A 19459-nucleotide genomic window follows, 5' to 3' on the forward strand; every position below is an offset into this window, starting at 1 on the left:
TAAATATTATTAGCCTAAGGGTAGATTCATGAAATACCAAATAAAGAAGATTTTTTGGTATGAAGTACGTAAAATGGCGATGCATGTACGCAGGAGGTTAGGACAAAACATTCCCGGACAAAAAATCTCCCGCTCATTTTTGAAAACGTGGAATCCCTCCCCCCCCCCCCCCCTAATCATTTTTACATGGTGGACAAAACATAGGCATCCATGGCAACAGCTGGCCAGACTTTTCTCAACCAACGACACCGGCAGTTATTAGCTAAGGTACCGGCTACAGCGGTCCCGGCTCTTTTCAATAAGCTATCCCGATAGTTATCAGTTAGAGGTCCCGGCTTATTCATAGATGGTCCCATGATATTTAATTTTATGCAGGCTCGGGTCATGATTTCTGATATTGTAAACTGTCCATGAGGTTATTTTTTATGGGAAATGGCCTGGCAGTTCCGAATGAAATCCAATTTCATTTTTAAGAATACAAGAAAGTACAATATCAGGATGTTGTCAGACAGGATCTGTATTTTTAAAATCCATGCAAAAAAATGCTCAAAATAAGAAGTCTAGAGACGTTGTCTTTAATATTTGTCATATTTGGGGAAAGTTAAATTATATTATTTAACAAATTCATGAACATAATTGATTAAAACTTAATATCACAAATTGCTTTTCAAAACCCTTTAAACGGCGGGTTCAGGAATTCACGTTTGAGTGGCGTATCCTCTGGCTTGCGCCCCTCCATCAGAACCGGGTTTATTTGGCTTAAAGTGTTTGCGGGCGAGGGGGGGGGGGGGGGGGGGGGGGGGGGGGGGGGGGGGGGGGGGGGGGGGGGGGGGAGTGTTGTTTTTTTCCTCTTAGAATCGAATAAAAAGTAAACTTGAAAGATTTGGGGGGGGGGGGGGGGGGGCCGCGCGCCGGGCCACAACACCCCATTGATCTGCTGGTTTGAACTACATCTATTTCATATGTGCAAATCCCATTAGAAACAATACACTTATAAAACACAAAGTACATAACAATCACAGTTACAAGTTCACAATAGAACCTACCGATTGTGGATCGAACTCGTACACTAAGGCTCTCATCGCGATCATCCGTCTCTTTTAAATACCGCAAAGTTAATAATGGCGAAATAGATAGAGGTCGTGACTGTATTATTTAATACGTGCAGTACATTGTTCTTCAGAAATATGCAGCCATAATGAAATATACAAGTACAGCCATGTACATGAAATATTATTCAAAAAACGTTAACAAACAAGGCATTTTTAACATATTGCAAATACAGAACATGAACAGATACAAAACTAACCTCAAAATCCACAAACGCCTGACACGTTTAAATTAGACTTAAACAAACTTGTCCATCCACCTCATCCAACAATTATTAAAAAAACATGTGTTGTCACATGACCAATTTAGGGATTATAAAACACGAATTGCAGGAGACTCCGCGAGCCTGTCCAGAGTCAACACAATTTGTAAAAATAATGGTCAAAGGGAAACAATCGATAATCGGCAGTCCCGGGACCCGGCATATATAACTCCCCCTTAATGGGACTTAATAAAAGAAAGGAAAATTACTGAAACACCGGTCCAACAAAACCAAAAAAATCCCATAGTAACCAATAAATTATATAAATAATATGATATTTTTCGGGTCAGCATTCTTCTTTTAGAATGTAATTCGTGATCCATGTTTTGTTCTATTTCCCTTAGAAGTTTAGAGCTGATATTCAAAGTGGTAATGACGATAAAACATGTTTTTGTAACTACTTCCGGTTGTTATCAATTTGCTGTGTAAACAATATGGCGGAGCTCGGCTGTCAAAATTAGAAGAGTGAACAACATTTAATGTATATGAATTCTGTAAGGGAAATCCACGAAGGATATGACATACGCATGGAATGGATAAAAACTTTAATGCCAAACAAATTGTAAAAAAGTCACAAATGGCAGCAGAAAAGTTGAAAAAATCGGCGTCTAAAAGGAAGAAAAAGACTAAAAAGCAGTGTGTCAAGAGTGATCAAAGCCCTGATTCTTTAGAAATAGAAGGAATAGGAAACTTTGATCAAGGAGGTGAGTTTTCTTATGGTAGTGTACAATTATACAAATAAAATCAGATGAATGGTAAATATTAAACTATCAGTATCTTTTGATTTTAAACTCTAAAAATCTATTTGATCTGCACAATTCTTTAAATTCATTCATTCCGGAGTATAGCACCTCGTATCAAATTTTAAAGGATTATTGTGACAATCATGGTGGTGGTGTGTAAGCTTATTTATACTCGCTCGCACTCAGGCCTTGCCCATTCAGCGAGTGCTCCATTTAGATTTTTAGTCATTTTAGGTTTTTTGGAGCATAGTGCACAGACAGAAGTTAACCCTGGTAGAGCTACCCTGTTCCTATAACATGCACCAGTGTATAGCACTGTCATACGGGACCCCCATTTAACGTCCCTCCCGGAAGACGATAAGTATTTTTTTAGTGATGCGACAGGGAATTGAACCTGCGACCCCTGGATTGATAGTCAAGCGTGTTACCACTAGACCACGGATCCGCCGCATTTTTTTTTTTATGTCAATCACATTCATATGATACCAATTTATGCAAAATCAACTGGTATGTTGTAAGCAAAGATTGCTTTGTTGTTGCATACAAGCGCAAACCTTGAGATGATAATTTAGTAAAAAGGTTTTAAATGACATTAAAATATATTTAAGATGATAACCTATTCACTTTCTCCCCTAGATGAACTTTAATATGATTTTTTTGTTGCATGCATGTACATGTATGAAGTTTTAGAGACCACCTTCAATATGTTGATGCATTTTAAAATAAGTTTTTAAGAAGTCAACATTGCCATTGTCGATTTGATGTTGTTTTCTCATTTCATGTAAATATTAATGTTCTCAATTTTGGAGTCATTCTTGCCCCTACACTTGTACATTTCAATGATCTGAATGACAATCTAGAAGACCCATTATGTTGATAGATTGTCGAAGAAAATAATAACAGCTTCCCATTTAAGTTAAATTATTACACTTTATAAGCAACTTACATGTTAAGCTATGAATTAAAAGTCCAATTTATTAAGGCTAAAAACTTATTTTCTGTACTCAAAGCTTATGTTTTGTTTTGTTTTGATCATTTAAGTAAATTGAGTAAAACGTAATACTGCATTAAAATTAATACGTATCTTTCATGCATATATCAATATTTTGTACTTTTAAGGACCAACTGACGGAATAAATGTAATCAAAACCATGGAAAATCTTATTAAATTTAACTGTATACCTTGCAAGACTTCACATGTATGACAAATTGATTTTTTTCTATACGTTTCTATATATAAATACTATTGAATTGAATTCAGTCACAATTGATTACTACAATGTATTTTTATTATTTAAATGAACACCAGTCCTGTTTCCGGGAAAATGTATGCATAACAATGAATGAAAAATATATCCAAACAATGACCAGGGGCCTCTTTTGTTATAATTGATTATTAATTGTAAAAATTATGAATGATTTTATACAACTAATGTTCCACTGGGCTGACACTAAGTAATAGTTATTGGTTTTATTTGCTTACTAACTCATTAGTTGGGTAAATGAGTGGCACAGTCAATTTATTACTAAATGGAAATTGGCAGATGTTTTTTCGCCACAGGCTTTCTTCATGATTAAATGTGAATCAGCTGTTGATTATGCTGTACTATTGCTAGGGGCATGAGGGTAAACACTAAAGCAACTTATTAGGTTGACACTAGCAAACCCAAAGGGGGTGGGGGAGCGCACCCAACTTAAAATTGTCCCAATGTACTTTTTATTTCAATATACATGTAGGAGAAAAAAATACACCCAAAATGCACCATTTCGGACTAGAAATTGGTAAAATTTTCTTTGAGGAGTACCCATGATACCCCCTGCCAACACTTTGTATCGAATAAATTTTGGTTCTGATGGAATGGCACAAATTGAAAGATTTCAACCCTAAATTACGCCCCCTCAAATGTCAAATCCTGGATCCTCCCCTGGTTGACATGCTTGCAGCAGCATACTGTACAAGCAAAGGCTTTAATTGGTTGCAATAAATTTCATATGTTTTGAAAAGAAGGCTACATAATTATGAAGGTATGTTTCAAAATGCAAACTCTTTATTACATAATGTACTGTTTGTTATTTTTAAGCTGATCTGTTTTTGAAGAAATAAAATGTCATTGTCAAAAACAGCAGCAAAAACAAGATAAGGACTTTAGCTTGAAATTAAGATTGAGACTAAATTACTTGAGTTTGAGTTCCAATATCAAGATGCATTTTGACCAGAAAGCATTCAAAGGAAGTTTTCAACAATGAGCACAGTTTGTGCAGTCTTTTTAAGTAAAACATATTTAAATTAATCTTAAGAAAATTAAGCAATGATTTATAATCTTAGTACTTGAATTACAAATGCCTAACATTATATGCTTTAAAACCTGAAAAATATAATGTAGTTAATGATGGAAATATAATATATATATATTATTATTATTATGCCCCCCTTCGAAGAAGAGGGGTATATTGCTTTGCACAGGCATGTCGGTATGTCGGTCGGTCGGTCCGTCGGTAGACCAAAGCATGTCCGAGTGATAACTCAACAATTCCTGGACGTATGGTCATCAAACTTGACATGAAGGTTGGGCCTGACCAGTAGATGACCCCTATTGATTTTAGGGCTCATCGGGTCAAAGGTCAAGGTCACAGTGACCTTTAATGATAAAATAATTTTAAGCTTGTCCGAGTGATAACTCAACAATGCCTAGACCTATGGTCATCAAACTTGATATGGAAGTTGGGCCTGACCATTAGATGACCCCTATTGTTTTTGGGGGTCATCGGGCCAAAGGTCAAGGTCACAGTGACCTTGAATGGTAAAAGGATGTCCATGTGATAACTCGACAATGCCTGCACCCTTGGCCCTCATTCTTGACTTGGAGGTTGGGCCTGACCAGTAGCTGACCCCTATTGTTTCTGGGGCTCATCGGGTCAAAGATCAAGGTCATAGTGACATTGAATGGTAAAAGGTTGTCCGAGTGATAACTCAACAATGCCTGCACCCATGGCCCTCATAATTGACTTTGAGGTTGCGTGACCAGTAGATGAACCCTATTGTTTTTGGGGGTCATTGGGCCAAAGGTCAAGGTCACAGTGACCTTGAATGGTAAAAGGTTGTCCATGTGATAACTCGACAATGCCTACACCCATGGCCCTCAAACTTGACTTGGAGGTTGGGCCTGACCAGTAGATGACCCCTATTGTTTTTGGGGTCATCGGGCCAAAGCTCAAGGTCACAGTGACCTTGACTGGTAAAAGGTTGTCCGTGTCATTACTCGACAATGCCTGCACCTATGGCCCTCAAACTTGACTTGGAGGTTGGGCCTGACCAGTAGATGACCCCTATTGTTTTTGGGGTAATCGGGCCAAAGATCAAGGTCACAGTGACCTTGAATGGTAAAAGGTTGTCTGAGTGATTACTCGACAATGCCTACACCCACGGCCATCAAACTTGAATTGGAGGTTGGGCCTGACCAGTAAATGGTCCATATTGATTTTAGGGGTCATTGGGCCAACGGTCAAGGTAACAGTGACTTTGAACGATAAAAGGTTGCCCGAGTGATAACTCAATAATGCCTGCGCCCATGGCCCTCAATCTTGACTTGGAGGTTGGGCCTGACCAGTAGATGACCCCTATTGATTTAAGGGGTCAGAGGTCAAGGTCACAGTGACCTTGAAAGCAAACTCGACAATTCCTGGACCTATGGTCATCAAACTTGACATGAAGGTTGGGCCTGACCAGTAGATGACTCCTCTTGACTTTGGGGGTCATCAGGCCAAGGTCAAGGTCACAGTAACCTTTAACGCAAAAAAGTTAACAAATCTTTTCCCAGTGATATCTCAACAATGCCTGAATCTATGATCATCAAACTTAACATGTAAGTTGGGCCTGACCAGGAGATGACCCTTATTGATTTTAGGAGTCATTGTGTCAAAGGTCAGGTTCACAGTGACCTTGAATGCGATAATTGGACAATGCCTGCACCCATGGCCCCCAAACTTGACTTGGAGTTGTGTCTGACCTGTAGATGACCCCTTATGATTTAAGGGGTCATTGGATCAAAGGTCAAGGTTACAGTGACCTTGAACGAAAAATGCTTGTCTGTGTGATAACTTGTCAATGCTTGCACCCATGGCCTTCAAACTTAACATTTAGATTTTTGGTGACCAGCTGATGACTACTATGGATTTTGAGGTCATAGAGTCAAAGGTCATGGTCATAACACACTCTTTCCTCAAACTTTGAATGGTCATAATCTTAAAACTGCCTCAACGGCATTCAATGTTAGCGACAAATCAGCTGTCATTTCGGTCCATGCATATTTCATTCAATTGTCCATATAATCCTGACAAAATGGCGCTCAGGGGGGGCATAATGTTTGACAAACATCTCTTGTTTACTTTTATTTTTCTTCCTCTTATTATTATTCTATCATTATTTATTATTAATTATCTTATAAATTTTATTTTTTTTCTATATAAAATCAACCACATCTTTAATCTTTGCAGCTCTTCTGAGGTTAAAATCATAAGAAATATATAAGTATATAATCTTGCCATGCTTGACAAAACATTATACTATTTTTTTTATACAACAAGTACTTTTGTTGCTTGGCCTATCATTTATAAAAAAGGGACTTTTTGAAGCAGTCAACATAATCTCAAATTAATGCTGTCCTTTGTTTTTTTAGAATCTGATCTTTACTGATAGTCATGCTTTTAATGTTTCTATTGTTTGAAAACAAAGATATGGGGTCTGGATATCAATTAAGAAAAATGAAACGAACTGATATAATTGTTCACAGGTTGATAATGACAAGAATATAAATCAGATATATTTTCCTATCTGGTATCTAATATCCTCAGCAGGAGTTGATTTCGAATAAAAGAATAAAGCATAGTCGGCTAGTTTGTATTCCGTTAAACACGAATGATCTATTAAGCATTTATAAATCAAATCTTGGCTGGGTTGTATTTTAATGGCAAGTTTTCATTAGGCATTAAGTTCCTATATCAAAGAGCCATTCAGCCGGCTTGGATTAAGTGGTTGGTTTGCAGAAGGACGAGGAATACATTGCTTAAGGTGATATATGTTAATGTATTAATGTTGACTTACAGTGAAAACATAATACTTAATAATATTTAATTTCAAAATATTTGTCTCTTAAATTGTTGAGGTATTTTTGTCATCGAAAAAGGAGTGCTTGTTATAACATGGTCATATCTCCAAGGTTGCTTTTTATAATCTCTAACAGTCAGAAAAATTGACAGTATTTCACAGTAAACTATTAAGTACAGTGAGTCATCCTATGTATGTTATCAAATTTGTTAAAAAAAAATAGTTAAGGATCACCACTGGTTCATAATATTGATGTTTCACCTAAGTGAGATTATACAACAATTTACATTTCCAAAATAATTCTAATTAATGTTTCTAAATAATTTTTTCCTGACGTAAAATAAGATTTTATCATATATTCTTGTACATTTAAATCAGAAAGCATATAATTATATTGTATTTGATTTGTACTATGTATGTCCCACACTTATATAGGCATAATTAATTTTAAGCTTGAAAACGTTATATAATATTGTACAACACTAAATTATACAATCTGCTAAGATATATGGTGGACAAAATATGTTGTTTTTTAATAGAATATTACTAAGGGACCAAGAGTTAAAGGATTTAAAATAATTTCATTTACAAAATGTCAATCAACTATAAATTTATTTAAATGAATGAAATATTATTATAAGTTGTAAAATTCAAAATAGAATGTAACCTTATAACGTACTGTTTGTCATTTGTAACCAATAGCTAAGTGGCATGAAATATTCAATACCTATATGTAAAGAAATCTTTGCCACATTTGGTAACTGATTGACAAATATTGTTAAACAATTGTTAAACAAAGCCAATATTTGATATCTTGTTTAAGCCAGGGGGTGTAAGTTAATCGCCACTGTTTGCATATACTGTGAGTACTGTGTGTATTTTGATACAGGGTGAAACAATTATAAAATCTATTTGATATTTTGCTTATCAATGAAACAAATGTGGTTTTAGCTTGACTAATGACCAATTTATTTCAATGTGAAAAGCTCAAATGTACTTATAAATGATAATATTATAAAAGATGTGTTTATTCATTAAATATGTGATCTTTATCTTTTTATTCAAAACAATAATTAAGGAATACAACCCACAAATAAGCTTGTTCTCTGAGATAGCTGTGATCTCTCACCATGATAATTAATTTAAATTTTGATGCCTGCAATGCGTTAAGTAAGGCAAGCATTAATAAAACGCTAGCAAACGTTTTGTTTTGTATTCCTGTTGCAACGCAGCGCTTATACTGCAAGAGAACAGCAAACGATCACCACAAAAATGTTTACTGAAGGCATGGCTGGTGACCCCATATAATTTTGGTATCAATTGAAAAGGCATTGATTTTTAATTAAACTGTATGCAAAACAAAATACCAAAACTACATTATACGTAAATTATTGAAGATTGTATTTTTACTCTTTTTGTATATATTTCAATTGAAATCTGAGTGACATTAAAGGGACTTGCACATGTTTTGACACTAATTATATTTTTCCCGGTAATGCATCAAAAGACACTTATATTATAGCTATTTTACTCTTTGATACTGAAATTGCAGAAAAGTATAAAATATAATAATAATTAAGTATAAATAAGTATTCTGGTTTACTGTTTTAGTGGAAGTGAACCCACGCTGGTACAGCCGGTAATTGTAACATTAAAATAGCCTGGCTATGTAAATGTTTAACGGTCTGACTTCCATGTGTTTGTATAAGCTTCTGACAACATGTATCATACTTTTATTAACATGACTATAAAGCTCAAGATAAAACATTAAAACCTTTACCATATATATACATTTATTAATTTTCTATTCCAGGAGCAGACTCTGACTCCTCAGTTCCTCAGCCAGCAGGCACTGCCTCTCCAAGTCCCTCTTGCAAATCAGCCCCTGCCGGTGACTCAAACCCCCCTGCCACCACCCAGCTGCGAACGATCATTCAGAATGATTGCACCAAGGTGTCAAAGATTTCAAAACCACGCTCAGCCCCTAAGCTGCCTTCGGGGACTATTTCTGAGCCTGTAGTGTTAAAACATACTCAATCTGCAAGTATTCTTGGCTATAAAGACATTAGTTTACCTGATAGAAAGATTTGTTCTGTGTCATTCTCAGACTTAAATGAAGTTCAGTCCATATCTCAAAGTCTTTCAACAATGTCTGTGAAATCGAAAAATGGCTCAAAGAGTAAAGCGAAAAGCTCCAAGACTAGTGCAACAAACGGTGCTTCGCTAAAAAAGGATAGAACAACAAGAGTAGAACCATCAAAGAGTTCAATTAATAAAGCTGCAGAGGAAGCTGCTAGGTTAAGAAGTGAGGAGAGTCTTAGATGGGAGTTTGCTTTAGAAGATGATGAGGCAGAAAGGGAGAGAATAAAAATATATAAAATGAACCGCAGAAAGCGGTATCTGGCAGCGGCCCAGGAGAAAGGACTTGGTTGGGTTGTCAACTATGGGAACAATGGTTCGCCCATTGCTGAGGACTCACCTACAGAATTAAGGGACAGAGACCCAGTCAGGGCCTCTGTTACTGACTTTAGCCCTGTGAGAAGCCTAATTGCTAGTCAGAGCAATACTCCGTTAGGTTTAGGAGGTGAAGTGGCATGTTAGGTAAACAGTGTTCCAACACTGAAAGTGCTATGTAATATATGACGGATGCAAATGAGCTTACCAAGGTCTTGTCAGTGTGTCCCCCGCTCTACAGTGCTCAGAGTCTAATGTAAACTTGGAAGCCAAGGCACTTGTATGGTTGTTGTAAATTATTATGCTGAAAAGAATACTACTGGAATTAAGTGCTGTTCATGTGGATGACAGTTTGATGCACTTATTTAAATTTTATACATAGATTCTCAAAATGTTTGTCAAAATCCATAATAACTTTTGGTTCCTCTGTAAAGAGGAAGCTCAGACAGCTGCACAAGATCTGCGAGAAGATAAAATGGATCACTGCCTTCAAAGAACAAGTTTAAAAAAAAATTATTAGCAGTGTCTAAGTCACTTTAAGTTCTGTAAAACTAAACTCTTAATTCACAATAAATTAGTTTAGGAATTGTTAGGGTATTAATGAATGGTGCTTTTAATTTATTTAGTGAATAGATCTTTTAACAAATTTTAATAAGCATTATTCTTAGTTTGTGTTTTATTATTTTCTTCACAAGCGTGTCCAATTTTTTTTTTGGCACATTCATTATAAACCATTATTTAATTGCATCTTTGATGCTAATATATTTCCATTCAATTTACTGCCATACATTACAATGAAGTACATATAATTAATAACATAGATTTTAATTTATATTCAAACTGTTTGGAAATGGTTTTAGCAGTGAATTTTTAGTTTTATGTCTATAGCAAGCTTGTATATTGTCTATAAAACTGTGAATGTGAAACTTTAGCTGTTACTCTTTCTGATGTCATTTTATTGTGACTATGCATTAACTTTCAATAAGTTTTTTCGGCTGAAAATCGGGGGGGGGGGCTGAATTTTGCCCCAACCCCCCTCCCCGCCCACTTTTTTCAACATTTAAAAGTTAAACTAGTACAAATGAAGTCTTTTCCCCTGATTTTTTTTTAATCCAAGTTATTATAGGGGCTGTGCTTTGTCTTTTTGTTTAAAATATGCTATGATAAATCTGCAATTTTTAGCAATTTGTCACTAATTCCGCAATTCTTAGGGCCCTTGCTTCATTCACAGAAAGGTTAAAAACACTGACATTAAAGGTGCTCTTGCATAGCTTTGCACTGAAATACAGTCATTATCTTTTAAATCCACTTAAAAACATTTATATTAAAACAACTATACCAATATTTAAGCTGATCTAATCAGCAACAAATGAGGAACCTGTTTAAAATATATGGCACAAGCACCAGAATTGTTGTCACGTGACATTTTTGATATTAAAGATGTATTATCACTTGCATGGATGGTCTTCTATTTTAATTCCAAATGCCTTACTTATTCAAAGAGATTTGAACATTTAGCCTGCATGTTGCAAGCTTTCATTTTCTTAACTTACAAGTCTCAATATGTTGGAAATAGCTGATTGAGCTTAAATGTTTCTTGTTAACATATAACCCACTTTAAATAGAATTTCTTGTATCTTGTACATAACAACCTGAAAAAGGACATTCACATTTTATTGGGTCAGACATCAAACAAATTAATTTTATGTTAAATGTGAATAAAATGCTTGTTTGAATGATAAAACACCATTAAAAATTCAAATTAGATCTCTATTGTTATTATTTTTTGAAAAAGATGACAAGGTAATTATGCTTTATTTAGTCGAGAAGCACTGATTTAAGGCTTGAACTGTTTTAAATTTGGTTTCTGCCAGATACTGTTTGATTTTTGTCCAGTTAGTAAAATAAGTACATACGTAATATAGCTAATTAAAAAAAAATCTATGAGTCCCTTTAAAAGTAACTAATTATGCCTTGGCCTCATATAACTCTGAGAGAGTCTATAGATAGAGTATAGACTTTTTTAATTCTTCTATTAAAGGTTTAGTTCCTATTCACAATTAATTATACAATTATGCTGATTTTATTCATGGTATTTTAAATAGACATCTTCGGTTTTAGGGTTATAGCAGATATATATAAATTAATTGATATTGAACACTTTGAATGTCTGCCATTATGCAAATTTTATAATGGTTTTATAATGATTCTAAAGATTTTCTTAATATGGCTTTCTTTCACTGATTAAAAGGAACCCTAATAGAAGCGTTATCTATTTTTGAAATGAATGTAAGAATAAAAGACTGTTGGGGTAATACATCAAAGAGTGTATTTATTTGAGATTAGCACTTGCTTGCCTAAGAAAGAGAGATATACATGTACATTTTTAATGCTTGTTAAATGTTACATTTAGTCTTGATTCAACCTTTTTCAATAATTAACTTGATTTCTGCCTCAGAAGATATTGTAATTCAAATATTGCCTAAGAAATATAGTTATTCCAGTTTATTTTTGTCAAAATGTTTTTCTCATAGTTATTGAAGTGTAAGTATTTTAAAATTGAAGTGCAAGTATTTTAAAAATATTCCATTAAAACCAATTAACTTAACCAATTTTACACTCTGTGATATTTAATACAACCATGACTGTTTTCCTTTCATTAGGAATGACCTCAAAATCTACCCTTTTTAAGTCTTATTTGGCCTGCCCTACTAAACTTAAGACATAATAGGTCTTATGCATAGTCAGTGCAATGTTTTTATTCATACTTTAGAAACCATTGTAATTTCTTTGACCTTAGCGTTGCCCAATAAAATTTCAGACCCAGACACATAATAGTTCACACATGCAGTGTGGAATTAAATAAAATAGTCCTTTGTCTAAATCTACTTAATTTTAATAGCAGGATTAATGTCAAGCATGCATGCATAATTCCACGTATTGAAGTATGTATTTTATCAATTCAAGTTTTTCTTTTGGCAATGAAAGTAAATAGAAACATTTATGTTTATGTTTATAACTACTTCTGTTGAGGGGTTTAAATATTATTAATTAAATGCAGACCAATGTTTGAAGTCTTTTCCTGTCTTTGTTAGCCTTCAAGAGAGGAGTTGACAGGGTGAATATGAAGTCCATGTTTAAATAAATAAAGCTACAAACTTAGTTAATTTTAATCAATTTTGATCAATGCTTTGTCTTGTCATTCGACTATTGTATCACTAATCATACTATCTGTTTACGGTAACTATTAGTTTAGAAGCTTTGAATAATTCAAATGTGCACTTTATATCTACGTATGTCTATATTTATATTTATATAGAAAAATGCACCTTGTTTACTTGTATAGTTGTTAAGTATTTACCTTCTTACCTTGAAAAGGTATTTTCTATGTATCCAATATGTTTTGTTTTTCCGTCTCTGCCAGTAAATATACCTCATTATTGTTGTTTATTTTGTTAGATTTTTCTATTAACTCTTCTTTGTTAAGCATGTGCTGACTTCATAATGGTTAAACGCACTGACAGTATTTAAAATGAATTCAAAATTCACAACAATTCATTTAACAAATACTCCTGCACCAGAACTATACATCATTTATCAATATTATAATACTAAATTTATTTTGTTGTATTAAAGCTGCACTCTCACAGATATACCCTTTGTACAACTTTTTTATTTATTGTCTTGGAAAGAGCGTAAAATCTGCATACCAATGATAAAAGATTGCTGACAAAAGGTCAGATCGCAGATTTTCATATTTCCGTTCGAAAATTAATGTTTTATGGCTTAAACAGTTACAAACGGTTTAAGATAAATCCATAACACATCAATTTTTGAATTTAAATATGAAAATCTGTGATCTAATTTTTTGTCAGCACTCTTAAATAATTGGTTTCCATGCATATTCGCAAAAATTGGTTCGTTCTAAGAGAAAAAATAGAAAAGTTGTCAAAACGTTCAATCTGTGGGAGTGCAGCTTTAAAGCTATAAAATATGTACATTCATATCAGTGTAGCATTGTTTCTGCAGTGATATGGTGCCATGTCAGGTTCAATAAACAATGAAAATGCAGGGACAAGCTCAGTAGTCAAACATTCAAATATAAGTAATAGATAGATGACATGAATTAAAATCTTAATGATTAAGAATGGGCGGAGTGAGCTTAGTCATTAAGATTTTAATTCAGATCATCTAACTGACTTAGAATACAACCTCATTGGCTGATTCATTGTCAACAGAAAATCTGATGCGGGGATTGTGTATCGGATGAGGGGCAGTGGGGGGACCTTTTACACCTGCGAAAGTAGAAATTGTTAATGATTGAGGCTAGTACTTTGTGATTGCCTATCTGCAATATCATTGGCTGTAATTGTTGGTTGTATTCTAAACCTTGTTAAATGGCATAAGGTAGGGTCCCAATCATGTAGGAAGTATTTCTTTCTCTTCTGTTTCAGCATTGTGTATAAATAATTGTCTTTCAAACTAATAAATCAATGTATAAATATCATAAGTGCTTTGGATATTTATATGTTCTAAATACGCTTTAAAAGAAAGTTGTTTTTATACCTAGGAATGTATTCAATAATGCATCTTAATTAAGTCATTTTATAACTTGAGTCGATTTCTTAAGATTTTCATAGTCAAATTAAAAAAATAAGTGTTTTTAACATTAAAGAATGCTTTTTTCAATAAGGTCAATGAAAAATGTATTTTGGAAATTCTTTATTTTTTATTTCATATGACTAAAGAGATACCAAAATTAGGAAAGAGACTTAAGTTAGAAAATGACTCTTAATGAAGTTTTATGAGTACCGACCCAGGTATACAAGATTTATTTTATTATTAATATTGCACAATGTTGCTTAATATGTATTTTTAAGGATAGTTTTTTGTTTTATTACTTATAAATAAGTTAACACATTTGCAACATTGCTAAAAATACAAAATATATATCGAAATTACCCTTGATAGTGTTTTCGTTAAATTACTTATAGGTTGCACATTGACGATGTATATTAAAGATGTCAAGGAGGAATATTCTGGTATACAATATGTATTTCATAACTAAATTTTGGATCTGCACACCATTGCTAAATATAACAGAATATATGATGAAATTTTTCTGGATAGTTTGTATCGTCAAATTACTTATAGATGGCGCATATACTGTATAAATACAATGTTGCTTAATATAACAGAACATATATCGAAATTATTTTGATAGTGTGTTTTATTAAATTATTTTTAGGTTACACATTTACCATGTATATTATTGTAATGTCAAGGAAGAATATTCTGTGAATTATTCCTTGTCTTTGGATTCTTGTACAAATAACTTCATTGGTATCAACCCAACACTTTTGGTTCAATAGACTGTTTCCTTTTGTCTGTTTGTTAAGCTTGCTTAGAAAATTATTAGTAAATGAAGTCATTCCTATTTTTTATATATTAATTTAATGCTTTCACAAATTTATAATGTTTCCTTATCAATGATCTGATAGTACTGTTTAATGAAATATGCTTGATTAAATTTGGAAAACCATGTACATTTATTATTTGTTTACATTATATAGGAAGCACACACTTCGCGCAAATGGTTTATCCTATTATCAGCATGTATATGACAGTGGTCGAAAGTAACACAAGCCCTGCACTGGTAAAATGCCTTCCAGACTTGCTTAAATTCTGAATTTTACAAGCAGGGCTTGTTAGAAAATTTGATGTCAAGCAATAGTAAAGAAATTCAGGCTTGTTCATCCAAAAGTCTAATTTCAATGACTGATATGATAACAAAAGTTTAAGCTGAGCTCTAATTGATATATATGTATGTGTTGAGACAAGCTGATAGCTTACTTGAAGACTGCTGTAATGTCTTCTATTTCTATATTGAAAACGAGGTTGAGTACCCGTAAACCGCATACTTCCATTGAACTCCTTGTTTCACTGACCGTTCAAAGGCTGTTACCCCAACATTTATGATAAAGAAGTTGAGTACCCGTAAACCACATACTACCATTAAACTCCTAGTTTCACTGACCCTTCATAGGCTGTTACCCCAACATTTATGATAACGAGGTTGAGTACCCGTAAACCGCATACTACCATTGAACTCCTTGTTTCACTGACCCTTCAAAGGCTGTTACCCCATCATTTATGATAACGAGGTTGAGTACCTGTAAACCGCATACTACCATTGAAGTCCTTGTTTCATTGACCGTTCAAAGGCTGTTACCCCAACATTTATGATAACAAGGTTGAGTACCCGTAAACTGCATACTTACATTGAAGTCCTTGTTTCATTGACCGTTCAAAGGCTGTTACCCCAACATTTATGATAACATGGTTGAGTACCCGTAAACCGCATACTTCCATTGAAGTCCTTGTTTCACTGACCCTTCAAAGGCTGTTACCCCAACATTTATGATAACGAGGTTGAGTACCCATAAACTGCATACTTACATTGAACTCCTTGTTTCATTGACCCTTCAAAGGCTGTTACCCCAACATTTATGATAACAAGGTTGAGTACCCGTAAACCGCATACTTCCATTGAAGTCCTTGTTTCATTGACCCTTCAAAGGCTGTTACCCCAACATTTATGATAACATGGTTGAGTACCCGTAAACTGCATACTTACATTGAAGTCCTTGTTTCATTGACCGTTCAAAGGCTGTTACCCCAACATTTATGATAACGAGGTTGAGTACCCGTAAACTGCATACTTACATTGAAGTCCTTGTTTCATTGACCGTTCAAAGGCTGTTACCCCAACAGTTATGATAACGAGGTTGAGTACCCGTAAACTGCATACTTACATTGAAGTCCTTGTTTCATTGACCCTTCAAAGGCTGTTACCCCAACATTTATGATAACGAGGTTGAGTACCCGTAAACCGCATACTTCCAATGAACTCCTTGTTTCACTGACCGTTCAAAGGCTGTTACCCCAACATTTATGATAACAAGGTTGAGTACCCGTAAACTGCATACTTACATTGAAGTCCTTGTTTCATTGACCGTTCAAAGGCTGTTACCCAAACATTTATGATAACAAGGTTGAGTACCTGTAAACCGCATACTTCCAATGAAGTCCTTGTTTCACTGACCGTTCAAAGGCTGTTACCCCAACATTTATGATAACAAGGTTGAGTACCCGAAAACCGCATACTACCATTGAAGTCCTTGTTTCATTGACCCTTCAAAGGCTGTAACCTCAACATTTATGATAACGAGGTTGAGTACCCGTAAACCGCATACTTCCATTGAAGTCCTTGTTTCATTGACCGTTTAAAGGCTGTTACCCCAACATTTATTATAACATGGTTGAGTACCCGAAAACCGCATACTACCATTGAAGTCCTTGTTTCATTGACCCTTCAAAGGCTGTAGCCTCAACATTTATGATAACGAGGTTGAGTACCCGTAAACCGCATACTACCATTGAACTCCTTGTTTCATTGACCGTTCAAAGGCTGTTACCCAAACATTTATGAAAACGAGGTTGAGAACTCATCAACAGCTTAAACTTCCAATGAATTCCTTATTTCACTGACCGTTCAAAGGCAGTAACATTTATGAAAACAAGATTGAGTATACAGGATAAACTTCCAATAAGGGAATTGTTTTAATGACAATTTTAAGGCGTTTACCCCCAACATTTATAATAACAAGATTGAGGTTCTTGTAAACAGTTGAAACTTCCAATGAGGACCTTGCTTGAATGACAGTTTTAAGGCGGTTACCCCAACATTAATGATAATGAGGTAAAGTACACAGCTTAAACTTCCAATAAGGGCCTAGTTTTAATGACAATTTAAAAGGTTTACCCCAAACATTTATGAAAACAAGATTGAGGTTCTCGTAAACTGCTTGAAGTTTCAATGAGAGCCTTGCTTTAATGACAAGTTTTAAGGCAGTTACCCCCAACATTTATGATAGTAAGATTTATCCTCTTTCGGTTGTCTTGTGGCAAGGCCTGTAAAGCCTAAGTTAAAGCTACAATTATTTTAAAACAATTGTAAAGTTACTCTCAATGATGTTGTGCGAGAGTGTCACAGGTCTTGTTTTGTTGGAGAAACTCTAGCACAAACAAAACACTTCTCTAGATTGGTGACCACTCAGTTCACTTACGCCTGGGCTGGGTATAGAGTTAGGGACTGTTGTTTAAAAGCGAGTGTGAGAACTTATCATCATCGTACTTTGTAACAGAGAAAGTGCTCCAGCCAGGATTTGAACAGGGCAGGTTGCTAGGCCAGATGGAGCACTTTTGATACGCATTGATTTAGCTTTAATGAGGCACATGCAATGGTCAATGCTCAATTCATATTGTGTATATGTTGTTACTACTTTCAATACTAATAATAGGTTATGAATGCCTTAGCTATTTTCAAAAATCGTTACGTTTGTGTCAAAATTATATGTATTTGTTATTTTATACTCATTTCTGAAAACTTTACCTGATAATATGTCCAATAGACATCAAATACAGTTAAAACCTGTAAGAGAAATCAAGCTATATGTAATTGCTTTTAATACCTGTTGTGTAAATAGGCAGGCTTGTCAAACAAAAGGGCACATCGGAGTATAGTGTAGCGTAGCCGCATCTTTGCACGATTACCACCCTTAGTTCTAAATAGTCCATTTGCTTAAAAAGGTAACATTGCTGGCGGAGTTTTTCAAAGGTTAGTTTTACATTACATACTTATTTATTTCGTTCAAGTATATCATAGTATCTTATGAGCGTCAAGAATAATCTATGGAATCCAGAGCTGTGGCACATCTTAGGGTTTCATAGTGTTTCAGTTCAAGTAGCTCGATACAAACATAGAGCATTGCGATCTTGTCTGGTAAACAGAACTGGTGGCTTTGAACTCCAGGATTCAAATACTTGATATCTTCGTAAGTATCAGGGTATTGCGGTCTGTATGCGGGAAGAGGTTCAGGTATTTTGTATCGCCAGTACAAAAACTCCCGTAAGAGAAGGGTATTGATAATTAAAGTGATTGAAGTTTATTTAAACCAATGAGCATTATTTGAACCCTGATTATTTGGTTGAGCATGATTTAAATTAAAAAAAAAATCAATCACTTTTTTCAATCATAAGGCAAGGTAGTCCGAGGAAAATGATATGCAATAGCGATCCATATAACCTCTACGACACCGATTAAAGATACAGCCTGCATGTTAAAATATTTAAAAGGCAGCAGGGTGTCAGAAAAGGGCTGCTTGGCACACTGGGCAGTGTTGCTTCTCTTACAGTACACTTATCACTTGCACTATGCAAATCACTCGACCATATACCATATCAGTAAAGATCGATTTGCTTCTTTATTCATCGAGTCTCATCTAAATTTGATACTTTACTCAATAGTTATTGCCCTTAATTAATAAAAACAGCATGCATTCAAAATATATTTCTGAAATGGTGTACTACATTACGGTGTTGAGCGCTGCCATTAAATATGATCTGATATTCACTGGCAGAAGGTCATATTCATCGGTTAAATATATGTATAATATTCGATTGTCATTAATTATCATTTCTCAAACACATCATTTCATGTCGAATGGGATTTTTTTCACTATTCAACTGATCAATTTGTTCTTAAAATTGAATTTAACTTCTTCACTCTTGCGAAGTTTTCCTTGAATTGCAGTCTTGAAAAGTTTCGTTCTTCGTCAATCCATCATCCTGCGGGAAATATCAATTGTTGAATTTATTTGTTGTAGCATAAATGATTTATGACGGCATTCAGCAGTCACACGCATGGAATTTATGACCAATAAA

At 34.5% G+C, this 19459-nt stretch overlaps 1 protein-coding gene across 2 annotated transcripts; it reads left to right on the forward strand.

Moving 5' to 3' along the window:
• The first annotated feature begins 1691 nt into the window (after positions 1–1691).
• On the forward strand, positions 1692–15217 carry LOC128229945 (eukaryotic translation initiation factor 5B-like). 2 transcript variants are annotated; one of them, XM_052941870.1, is made up of 2 exons: positions 1692–2076; positions 9033–15217. In XM_052941870.1, the coding sequence occupies exons 1-2, from the start codon at positions 1905–1907 to the stop codon at positions 9818–9820; spliced, it is 960 nt and encodes a 319-aa protein (XP_052797830.1). In that variant the 5' UTR covers positions 1692–1904; the 3' UTR covers positions 9821–15217. The 2 variants fall into 2 exon arrangements, 1 of the variants encoding a protein (XP_052797830.1); XR_008260147.1 differs by lacking the exon at positions 1692–2076 and adding an exon at positions 7048–7183 and having other exon boundaries at positions 9033–9167.
• The last annotated feature ends 4242 nt before the right edge of the window (positions 15218–19459 follow it).

Source organism: Mya arenaria, chromosome 4 (genome assembly GCF_026914265.1).
Source record: "Mya arenaria isolate MELC-2E11 chromosome 4, ASM2691426v1".
NCBI classification, from domain to species: Eukaryota; Metazoa; Mollusca; class Bivalvia; order Myida; family Myidae; genus Mya; species Mya arenaria.